Source organism: Miniopterus schreibersii (assembly GCF_964146895.1).
Source record: "Miniopterus schreibersii genome assembly, chromosome: 12".
Classification (NCBI taxonomy): Eukaryota; Metazoa; Chordata; class Mammalia; order Chiroptera; family Miniopteridae; genus Miniopterus; species Miniopterus schreibersii.
In genome coordinates, this window is record NC_138112.1 from 11,849,029 (window position 1) to 11,861,721 (window position 12,693).

The following is a 12,693-nucleotide window of genomic DNA, read 5'->3' on the forward strand; positions in this document are numbered from 1 at the left end:
CATTCAGCCATTAATTATTAGCTACTAGAAATAATACAAGGTATAATCAAAAGTTAGTATTAAGTTAATCCCCTAACTTTTAAGGCTTTAATTAAGATAGAAAAACAGCCTGTCCCGCATGGCTCAGCAGTTGAGCACTGACCTTTGATCAAGGAGATCGAGGTTCGATTCCCGGTCAGGGCACATGCCAAGTTACAGGCTCAATCCTGGGGAGGAGGGGCATACAGTAGGCAGCTGATCAATGACTCTCTCATCATTGATGTTTCTCTCCCCCTCTCCCTCTCTGAAATCAATGAAGACATAGTTTTTAAAAAAAAGAAAAAGAAGAACAAAATAGAAAGCTGCTGTGAAAGATCAGAAACAGAAAAGGAACTAATCACCTATTATGTGTTAACCATTGTCCTAGTTATGTTACATGTATCCTCAGTCTTCACAACAAAAGGTTCTGTGAATTAAGAATTAATATGTTCATTTTTATATATGAAAGAAAGTCTTAGAGAATTTAGGTGATTTGTCACAACTGTAGTAAGTGTTTAACTTGAAACTAGAACTGTCTGCTCTAAAAATTCTATTTTATTACATGACCTCTATCCTTTAGCAGTTGTAGAAATGGAGGTGGGGAGGGGGCTGAGTTTATGAGATGATTCCAAGTAAAAATAGAAGGCACTGATCCTTGCGAAGGGTGTATCTTACGCTCAATTTTTTTGCTTTGTTCTTTGGAAGGTGCACATGGCTTGCAAGATAGAAAGGCATGGATCCTTGTTTTTAAACAGTTATGACCGGATCCCTCCTGCCAACTGAAAACTGCTTTTATGCCTTGGGCTATATTGGCTTAAAAAGCACAGTCACAATGTCTTATCCAAACAGCCAAGGTTCTTTACCCTTAGAAGATTTTTTGCAACCCCTAACTTGAGTGACTGTTTTCATTTTAGATGACCTCTTTATACTTTCTTCATCAGCTACTCTGCAGTCCAGATCCTTTATCAATTTTCATATGGTAAAATGTTTCATGGTGGGAAACGATTGGTCGTATTAAACAATTTTGGTAATGCTTGATCTTTTTTTTTTTTTTTTTTTCAGTCCTTATTTGGAAAAAACTTGACAACCATTTTGAATGAATATGTAGCTATGAAAACAAAAGGTAAGTATTCACATTCAGAGATTTTTGTTTGTTTGTTTTAGATAGCATTTATCTAATTGTTTTAATTACAAATAATTTTTAAAAGATAGTAACACCTTATAAAAGCAGTAAGAAAACTTGTCTCCATTGTAATGAGATAAATTTTACTGGGACCTTGATGAATAGGCTATGTGTTATAAAATTTCAAACTAATATTTTAATTTTAAGTTTATTAAATCTGAACACAGGAACCAGTCATAAAATTCTGGCTTATATTTATCAGAATATAAAATAGTTATTTCCTAAATAAATGTTTTAGGGAGAAAGTTAGAATTGTTTATTTTATTCTCTAATAGTTATTATTTCTGTAGTTTACAACATTAATGAAAGAATTGGCAATAAATAATTAGCATAAAATGATAACATAAAAAAGGAAATAAGCCTAACATTGAGTTTGAGTACTATCTGTATGCAGCATTGTGCTAGGTGCTTTCATATGTTTTAATCTTAGTCCTTAAAATAATTCAGTGAGAGAGATTGCTTATTTCAACCCATATTTAAGGATCAGAAAACTGGATTAGAGAGGCCAGATAACTTTTCCAAGATCACAGAACTAGAAACTGCAGAAAGTAATAGACCTGAAAGTTCTGGGCCTGAATTTCGTTTCTAACTCTTCAAGAAGGTTACTTGATGTTTCTGCCAAACTTTTCTTTTCTCAAAGTATCTTAACTATCTTACAGAAATATTCAGAGTGTAAGTGACATCAGAAACAGTATGCTATGGTAATACAAGGGTTTGTATACCACTTCTGTGTTGGGCAGCTTTCCTCTGGTTTGACTTTTTATAAATAGATGGTATAGATTTTAAACATCTCACAAGTTTCCACTCGTGGTTTTAGAGCACATCCTACAAAAAACTAATTAGGATGTCCTCAGGAATTTTCCTGTAATTCTAAGTGGTAAAACTTTTTAAAGGATTGCTGAGCAATCAGAGTGATTTGGACCTGAAAATAATTGGATGTAGAAAACTAATTTCCATACTCACAGGATTTTGCATAATCTTTATGATTACTTATTATAAATCAAATTTTTAATTCACTTTCAAATGTCACATGATGTTAGAACAGAGATTTAAAATAGTTTGTCTTTAATTCAAAGAAGATACAACATTAATAATCTAAATAAAGTTTCAGAGATTTCACAAGTGTCCATTTTCACTCATATTGCATCTGATATTCATTGGCTTGACGAGAAAGCAGTCTCATTATAATTTCAGTTTCCAGCATAATGTCAGCAGCTGAGAGGAAATTTTGTTTTTCTCAATCATTTTCTTTGTATATTCAAATTAAATGATATCTTTTTTCCAACTGAGTTTTTTAAAGAAACTTTTCCTCTTATGATTTAGAAACATCAAATCACGTCCCAGCAATTATGTCATCTCTGTGGAAAAAGTTAGACCACACACTTTCTCAGATCAGGTAATGAAAATCTCATATAATAAGCTTATCAGAATGTGTATAATGATTTTGGGATGCAAACACATGTAAGAATCACTTCGAGTTTTAAATCTTCCTATGACTCACATGGTGCATTTATAAAACATTGGTCTAATTTTGAAATTGCTCTAGAGGTTATTGATATTTCTTTCTCTTTGATTGGAATAATTTGAAATAAATTATATACTTTCATAAAATGCTTAGAAAAGAGGAAATTGAGACTTAGAGAATTTTAATGGACATTTCCAAATTCCCATAGCAATTTATCGGTATATCTTTGGCCAGAATATAAATCTAATCCCAGTCTGGTATGAATACAAATCTCCTAATCCCAGTTCCCTTATACAGTTTCATTTTCATTACATTTGCAGAGAGTTGATGTATGTAATCCATGCCCCTTCGGTTCTTCCATTATAAAGCAGCAAGCTTGAGTAATAATACTTCTGGAGTCTTCTACTTTGAGATACTCAGTAATAATATTTCTGGAGTCTTCTACTTTGAGATATTCACGTAGTACTAATTAATGTTCACCTTTTACCTTGGTCAGGGCCTTGGAATGCCAGCCCTATTGATATTAATTTTATACATTCTCTTATTTTACTACTTACTCTATTATGAAAAACCTTAGTTTCTTACCGTTTCTTTCAGAGCTACAAGTACCCCACTTAAATTCAGCAGGGGCCTCATTTTCCTTACTCAGTTTAAACTGCTAAAATACCTCTCATGCTTTATATCTCACTGTAACGCATCTTATTTGGTATTACTTTTATTCCCCTTTCCTGACTCTTGTATTTTCTACCCTTGCCAATAATCTTCAAGGCATTCACATTTAATTAATACTGTAAGTACTTATAAGCTATTGAGATATTTTATTGTCAGCATTGTTACGTATAAAGAAAAGGCTCTTAGCCAGCTATTCCCCAAGATTGGTTTATTATTAAAAATGCGTATTTGATTCAGTCAGTTTTGTGGTTCTTATTGGTAGCAACTTATTTGACAGCATTCTAGGACAGTGGCACAGTGTCTGTGATCGTTTACCAAATACATGGGTAACTCAAATCATAGTAAAAGGAGAATCAGCTTGTGTTGTGAATTTTCTTATTTGTTTGCTTAACTCCTTTAGAGGTTGGATGAAATAATTTCATAGTCATAAATTTGATAAAAACAGGATGTCCTTTGAAATCAGCTTTGGGATTCTGAAATACTTATGTCTGGAGTCATGTGAAATCAGAATTTCTCTAGGAAGGCACCTCTGTAATTATAAGAGATAACTGGTAGTTGTAAAATATTATATATATATATATATATATATATATATATATATATATATATATATATATATATATTGAGTTCCTAAAGTCAAGTCAGATTGTACTCTTAATGGGATGTCAAGGCTCTCTAATGCATATTGCATTAGATAAAAACTTGATTATTAAAGTTATTTGTGTGTGAGTGTTTGCATGCCACTATTTTTCTACTAAAGCAAATAAGATTTGGCCCCACCCCCCAAAAAAAGGTGCTTGTGTTTTTTATCTGAAAGAGATGTATTGCCTTTTAACTCATAATTGAATTCAGGTCTTTCCGCAGCTAAATAGAGTATGACTTGGCAAGAGAAGTTTTTTAATGTCTAACTACTTTGTTTTATTTGGTAGGAGCATGCAAGGTTCCCCAGGGTTTGCTGCCAATCAGAGAGGTTTGTATTCAACTTTAAATAATGTTCAGAATTACCTCATACTGTGTCAGAAGAAAATTTTAAGTAACATTACATGTGTACTAAGTATATATTTTGTTTAAACTCCTGCTTTTCTAAGTACAGTTATTCTAATAATAGGAAATGATTTCATTTATTGTAAAAATAAGCATTTTAAATACTCCCTGTTTTTCTTATTGGCCCTTATGTGTATTTACATCTTTCATTCTCATTCTATAAGTTTGTTTTTCAAATTTTTGAGGTATTATCAGTATGAATTATAATAGAATTAATGTACTCTTAGATTTAAATTTTCTAATTTTAGTTTGTTTCTTAGGACATCTCATAAACTTAGTTAATATTTTTAAGGGCTGTTTTTCAATAGATTTAATATGTTAAATAGTAGGGTATGTATCATGTAGACTTCTCAAATTCTGAAACTACTCAGACATTGAGTTAATTTTTTTAATTCTCACGTGTTTCAGCCCGAACAAGAAGTGGAATTGCAGAAATCAAACGGCAGAGAAGGCTTGCATCTCAAGTAGCTCCCGCCACTTCAGAGTTACTGACTTTACCGTATCTCTCAGGACAGTTTACTACTGCTCCAATGACAGCTACACAAGTTATTCGACCAACTAGCCAAACTTCAGTTCCTTTGAGGTCAAATTTTGTAGTGGTTAACCATTCACAATCTCAAGACATGGTGACCAGTAAGTTTAAATTTTACACTCATAAATTTTGTTTTTAATCAAATTGTATAAATGAGATGATATATTATTGTCTTTACACTCATAGCGTAAAATTATAGCCCCAAAAAGAGGCAAGAAAGATTTTCAATAAATTTGCCATAAAGTAGCCATATTGTTAAATCTCTGAGACATTTTAATCTAGGCTTCTTATTTCTGTTCTAACTGAAGTCCAACATTGAGCTAACTCTCTTCTATATCTCAGTTATCTACATTAATAGAAAAGGCCCCATTGTATTTGATTTTAAAAGGAATACACATTATATATCATCACATCCTTATTTTTGTTTCTGCTAGCCTTCCATTTTGGGATGAGGAGTGTTTTCTAGTTCACCTCCATCTCTACATATTGAAAATCCTTTATACTCCTGGCTGAATCTTAGAACTAGAGTTAAACTTGGAAAACATCTGGGTACATCTTGCTTGTTGTATACTTGAAACTTTTGAAAACACATAATATTAAGGGGCAAAAGCCAGTTAATAATAGAGTTGGGATTATAATTGAGGTGCCAGCTCTCTGTTTCTAGACCAGTCTTCTTTCTCTTCTGTGCGGCTAAAATTCATTGCCATCCATTCTTCCTCATTTCCGTCTTTTCTCCAACCTCTTACACACCTCTGGGTAAAAACTTAGTATATATGTACTATAGTAAACACTTAGTTTATACTTTTTATAGTTCTTTCATTCTGCCGTGTTATTTTTTCTTGAGATTATACTGTATTTTGTGTTTTATTGCAGAACCTTAATTCGTAGGTACTATATTTTATTCATCTTAATATCTTCTACAGTGCCTTTGTACATAGTAGGCACTGAGTGTATGCTAACTGAATTACATATAAAATTTTGTAATGCTACTTATTCCGTTAATTCAAGTTTAAAAATATTCAGTTTCCTTTTTGTTTTCTTGAAATACAGCTGGAGAGACTTTAAATATCATTCCTGGTTCTCAGGAGAAGAAAACTCATGCCAGTTTAATGTCTCCTGGTAGACGAAAAAGGTAAATGTTTTTTAAAAGGACAGGTTTCTAATAGCCATTAAAAAGAAGGATGTACACCTGGATGTTTACATTCTAAATAAAATAACAAGATTGGATTAAGTTCTTGGGACTATTTACTGTAATATCCATTTGAAAACTTTTTTTCCTACGTTGTACCCTCTCTGAAATCAGGTGGTGTCTTATAATAATGGATATCACTTCTGTTAGAAATATGTTTTTTCTGTAGTAGTACAGAAAAGTATATCTTAAAATTGATGTTATTTCAGATTTTTTAAAGTGAATATAAGTAATACTGGCATGTTTTAGGGTTTACAAACACATATTTGAAGTCAATAGAGATCTTTTCAGGGACAGTCTGAGAAAAATTTCTTCTGTCCCACTTAACCCACGTGTCTTTCTTTGAAGGATATTCAGAAAAGGGATATTAGTTTTTACCCTGATTTCTCAACTGCCATGTGATGGGTATTTTTGTTGGAATTTTTCCTGTTGGCTTTCTGTCAAGGCTAACCTCAGCCTTCTTTATGGCAAGCTTTCTCACTTAACCATTAAAATAGTAAAACAACTATAAAAATATCTAATAGGAACCTTGACCTGTTTATAGTTTTTCATATATTTTATTTCATTCAATTCTTTCATAAACCCAATAATGCAATTGGTCTTATCCCATTATAAAGTGAATCAGAGGGTCATAGCTTACCTTTGCTGCAGACCACATAGCTAATGAGTGGTAAAGCTAGAGCTCAAATCCATTTTTTCTTAATTCAAGTCTATAATGCTTTTCCACTCAACTGCCCTTTGTTCCTACCATAAATCGAGAAAATATCTATTCTACCGTGATGTTAAGATTTATGTCTGTATTTATAATGTATATATTATGTCTGTATGCATAATTATCATTGAATCTGTTAATCATACTACTCGAAAAACAAACTTTTAAAATGTGTTTCAGTGAATCTCAAAGGAAAAATACCACTTTGTCTGGGCCTCAATCAACAATACGGAATTTGCAGGATCCAAATGCATTTGCAGTAGAAAAAGTAAGTGACCTTCCCAAACTTTGCAACTTAAGCTGTTTCTGAGTTTTAAAATATTGATATATACAAAGACACTGCAGTGGAATTGCCTTGGGATAGAGGGTGGGGACGTTTAGCAGTAAGGGACAGCTCATTCAGAATAGATAGTACGTGAGAACGCACCAAGTAAGAAACAGTTGTATGTTTAGGAAACACTAAATACATTGTGTGGAATTACAGAATATAATAGGGCATTTTACTGGAGTCAGATTTTTAGAAACCTTGTATGAAAAGCTAGAGTTTTAACTATTTAATCACTGCAGAGGGGTTGGTGAAGGATCTGTGAACACTTAAAAATTGTAAAAGGTAGTATTCGGTTGTTAATATGGAGGGAGCCACCATAACTTCTGAGTTTCCACCTACATTTATTAAAACTATCCAGCTTCCATTAATTGCTGTTTTTTTTAAATAAATAACATAATATTCTATCTGTCCTTTTGGTAATAATGACTTTCTTTTCCAGCAAATGGTTATCGAAAATGCACGAGAAAAAATATTAAGCAACAAGTCTCTTCAAGAAAAGCTTGCAGAGAACATTAATAAATTTCTGACTAGGTAAGCTGTGTGTGTTTAAAATGCCTGATTGTTTTTGCCTAATTGAGAACTATACTAAAAATATTCCTTTCTGTATTACAGTGACAACAATATTGCTCAAGCACCTAAGCAAACAGATAGCAACCCTACTGAACCAGAAACTTCAATTGATGAACTCCTGGGGCTTCAGGTATGGGTAAGGGTGGCTGTGTGTGTAGTACAGGTATACTCATAGTTAAAAATGATGGTATTTTGGCTTCATTCCAAAATCATTGCCAATAGATTACATATATAAAATTATTTAAAATACTAATTTAATATATGGATTTCCTTTGTTATCTGGATGTAATCTGTTGCTGAAAATGTGTTAGTGAATTTTCAAATAATCAGTCAAAATTGCACTAGAGTCATGTGCCACGTAATCATGTTTTGGTCAATGATGGACCACATATATACAAAGGTGATCCCATAATAAATTACTAATAGAATTGAATTTCCTGTAAGAAATGGAAGGATATGTGGTTCAGGAGGAATTTTTTTTTCTGAGAGAAGCAACATCTATGGGGTTTGGCAGTAGATTCCCTCTCACCCACAGCACCTCAGTTTTGAGTATGCAGGTTACCTCTCATTCAGGCAGCTACTGACCTGTTTCAGCACAGAGGAACCTGTCCTCTGCACTAAATATTTAGGGGGTGCTACAGCCCTCCCAGATCTAGCCTGATGGTCTTCTGAGTACATTGTGTAAAGTCTTTGTTGAGGACCTAAGATCCTGGACAAGGACAGAGATCCACAGAAGCTACCTTAGCAGCTATAAAGTGCCACTGCCACTTTAGTAAAAACTTTCTGTGATAGTGTGGAGCCAGCCTGACCCTGGACTTTGGAAATATTTTCAGGTTGTAATGCTGTAAAGCATAGATACATTTTATTTCTTCCATCAGTTCAATGCCAGAGAGAGCCCTTTGTGCCAGATAGGATCAGTGGAACCAAAAACAAATTTCCAAAGTCAGAATATTGAGTCCTTAGTACTACGCCATCTCCATGTTAAAAACACCCTCATTTTTTAGGCCTACCACCAAGTTCCTTAATCTAACCACCAGTCCAACATGCAGTCGCCAAAACCACATGGCCCTATCGCCTATGTTTCCGTACCTTTTGATTTCTTATTCCTGCTGATTATCAGGCCACCTTCCACTTCCTCCTGACAGTCACTATTATGGTGATGTATGCCTTACCCAGCTGTATTTCCAATCAGTCTAGCCCACATCCCAGTTCACAGAGCGGAATTGACAGCTTTGATGTTTTATTGCTGACCTGTTGGGGAGGGACAGTATTTACAAAGCCTGTGGTAGTGTACACTAATGTCCTAGGCCCTCACATTCACTCACCACTCACTCACTGATCCATCCAGAGCAACTTCCAGTCCTGCAAACACCATTTGTACTGACTGCTATATACAGTATACCATTTTTTGCCTTTTAGACCATATTCTTACAGTACCTTTTCTATGTTTAGATATATTTAGATACACAAATACTTATTCTGTTAAAATTGCCTATAGTATTCAGTATAACATGCTATACAGGTTTGTAGCTTAGGAGCAATAAGCTGTAACATACAGCCTACAGGTGTAATAGGCTATATCATCTCAGTTTGTTTAAAACATACTGTGATGTTCACACAATGACAAAATTGACCAATGATGCATTTCTCAGAACATACCCCATTGTTAAGTGACACGTGACTTTATTTTTTTCCAGTTTTACTGAGAAATAATTGACATACATTACTGTGTAAGTTTAAGGCATGTGGCATGATGATTTTATTTACATATGTTAAAATTGCCTTACTTAAATGGTAAAAGTAATAAGACATTTCTAACCCATCTAATAACTTTAACCAACTCTTCCAGACATCAGTAAAATACTTTTCCTATATCCATGCGGCAATCAGTCATGTATTTCTAAGTATTTAATACTTAAAAGATTCATTAATGGGTATATTTGTGTGCAGTAAGCAGCACTATACAGTGTATAATAAATTAATTTTCTTTACACTACTACAAACTATAAAAATATTTAAAAAAAACCAATGAAATGATACGTTGAAGGTGTATTGTGAATTCAAGTAATATTTAACAAAATAAAATGAACAAGACACTTTTAAAAAGAAAGGTTGCCCAGCCGGGTGTGGCTCAGCAGTTGAGCATCGACCTAGGATCTAGGCAATCAGGGTTTGATTCCCAGTCAGGGCACATGCCCGGTTGCGGGCTTGATCAATGACTCCCCTGTCATTGATGTTTTTCTCTCTCTCTCCCTCTCCTTTCCTCTCTCTGAAATCAATAAAGATATATTTTTTTAAAAAAAGAAAAAGAAAAAAAGAAAGGTTACTTACTAACTAATTGAGTAATTTTGTGAGATTACCACTAAGAGAAGGAAAATAGGGAATAATAGTCACTTGCTATTCAGTGATGGTGAAGGTGAAAGAGTGTAAATTGATAAACGAATTTAACAGTATATGTTTTAAGATTTGTCTATGAGTAAATATCCTTTTTGAAGAGCAGCTAAGACTGACTGTAGCACATCCTTTTACTTGTCCTGTCAGGCAATGTAATCATTTTTGTTGCCAAGCCCACAAAATAAATTCATTATAGTGAATTTTCTGTGAGTTGATGAATTCTGGTAAAACCACTGAATTTTTTTCTTTTTGTCAGTTCCTTCAGAATAATTTTTCAAAACAAGAAAACATTTGTTATATTCTCCCGTGGAGAAATTCAGAAAATTTAACAAAATAGGATAAACTTTTTAAAGCAACCTTTACATTACCTATCAGTACTTCTTTTTACAGCCTCTTCTATCTTAATGTTTTACAAATACATGTTGTCTATTCTAACTTTTAATAGTCTCAAACTCCTTGCTTATATTTTCTCCACGAACATATCTAAAACTAGATGGTTACCGTAATCAAGGCAGTCTGTTAGATACTGTGTGAGGCTGTATTAAAGTGATGATACAACCCTCTGCTGTTGATTGTTTATAATATTATGCAGTATCTGTCAAAAGTTAAATATCCAGGTTTAAATAACTTTTTAAATGAACAGCAAGACATAATATCCTACAGAGTAGTATATGCATCAGCTGCACTAAGGCATGAACAGCCAATTGTACAAATAGGTGAAGTAGGAATTTAAAAACTATGTGCAGGTCTTTTTAACCTTGGGATAGACAAGATTTCTTAGGCTATATAATTCACAAATTGTAGTAATAATTTTAAAAGGCTTCCTTAAAATTTATAATATCTGCTTGTTAAAAGCAACATTAAAGAAAATTAAAAGACAAAGGACCAACTTAGAGAAAAGACTCATAATACATATATCTGGCAAGGAATTTATATCCAAAGGATATAAGGAGCTTCCACAAATCAATAATAAAAGGATAAATCATCCTATTTTTAAAAATGGGTGAAGGACTATAGCAGACAAAGGAAGATACAGTAATAAGCCCATGAGAAAGTACTCCACATTGTCATTTGGGAAATGAAAATTAAGAATACAGTGAGATGTCATTTCATACTCACTTAGAATGGCTAAAATAAAAGGAATCTGACACCACCAAATGTTGGTAAGGATATGAAACAACTAGAACTCTGAAAAATTGCTTGTGGAGGATATAAAATAATATAGCCTGTTAGGAAAACTCATGGTTTCTTACTAAGTTACATAGACACCTATACACCTACCTGATGACCAGGCAGTTATACTAGGTTTTTACCCAAAAGAAACAAATACGTTCACAAAAAGACTTACACAAGAACATTCATAATAGTCAAACATTGAAAACAAACCAAATGTCCATCAACAAAAAGAAATTTTGACATGGTCATAATATAGAATACTATTGAACAATAAAAAAGAATGAGCTTCTAATAAATATAGCAACATAGGTAAATCTCAAAGTTATATTGACCAGAGAAGATAGACATAAAGGAATTCATTTTGTATGGTTTTATTAATATAAATTTGCCTCATGGTGAGAGAAATCAGAAACTGTTCCCTGAGTAAGGGTAAGGGAAGTGATTTGTCAAGGGGAGGAATTCTCTAGATGGGGGAATGGTATGTGGGGTGGGTGTAAGTTTCTTGGGTGATGGTGGTCCTGGAACCTCCTAAAGGTTGCCAGTTTGATTTCTGGCCAGAGCACATACCTGGGTTGTGGGTTCCATCCCCAGTTGGGGCATGTACAGAAAACAGCTGATGGATATTTCTCTCTACATCTGTTTCTCTCTTTTTCTCTCCTCCCTATTTCTCTTTCCTTTTCTACCTCCCTCTGTCCCTCCCTCCCTCCATCTAACTGTGTCCTAGGGTGAAAATTAAAAATAAATTAAAATTATTTACAAAGTTTATTTGGAGGTACCTTTGGAATGCATATCTCAAAATTCTTTTCATTCTAATTTTTAAAGTTTAGAATAAAAGGAGATTTACTAGAAAAATGTTGTTTTTTATTTTTTTAAATTTACTTTTATTGTTGAAAGTATTACAGATGTCCCATTTTTCTCCCCATTGATTCCCTCCACCCCCTATCTACCCCAGCCCCAGGCCTTTCCTATACCAGTGTCTGTGTCCATGGGTTATGCTTATAAACATATAAATTATTTGATTAATCTCTACCCACCCAATCCCCCACCCCACCTTCCCTCTGAGATCCCTCAATCTTTTCCATGCTTCTGTGTCTCTTGATCTATTTTGTTCATCAGTTTATTTTATTACATTCTACATATGAATGAGATCATGTGGTACTTTTCTTTCTCTGACTGGCTTATTTCGCTAAGCATAATACTCTCTAGTTCCCTCCATGCTGTCCCAAAGGATAAGTGATCCTTCTTTTTTATACCTGCATAGTATTCCATGGTGTAAATGTACCACAGCTTTCTTATCCACTTATCTACTGATGTGCACTTGAGAAAAATGTATATTCTGCAGCTTTGTGGTGGAATGTTCTGTAAATGTCAATTAAATCCATCTGATCTAGTGTGTCATTTAGGGTCACT

The 12,693-nt window shown here is 33.6% G+C and overlaps 1 protein-coding gene across 4 annotated transcripts in view; it reads left to right on the plus strand.

Moving 5' to 3' along the window:
- Positions 1-12,693, plus strand: part of NPAT (nuclear protein, coactivator of histone transcription) — a 57,021-nt gene that overhangs the window by 30,138 nt on the left and 14,190 nt on the right. For all 4 annotated transcript variants that reach the window (XM_081154751.1, XM_081154753.1, XM_081154752.1 and 1 more), the window contains exons 3-10: positions 1,081-1,141; positions 2,525-2,597; positions 4,268-4,308; positions 4,791-5,015; positions 5,965-6,046; positions 6,996-7,083; positions 7,583-7,674; positions 7,756-7,843. In XM_081154751.1, coding sequence (XP_081010877.1) covers positions 1,081-1,141; positions 2,525-2,597; positions 4,268-4,308; positions 4,791-5,015; positions 5,965-6,046; positions 6,996-7,083; positions 7,583-7,674; positions 7,756-7,843 — 750 coding nt within the window. The remainder of the gene's footprint in view (positions 1-1,080; positions 1,142-2,524; positions 2,598-4,267; positions 4,309-4,790; positions 5,016-5,964; positions 6,047-6,995; positions 7,084-7,582; positions 7,675-7,755; positions 7,844-12,693) is intronic.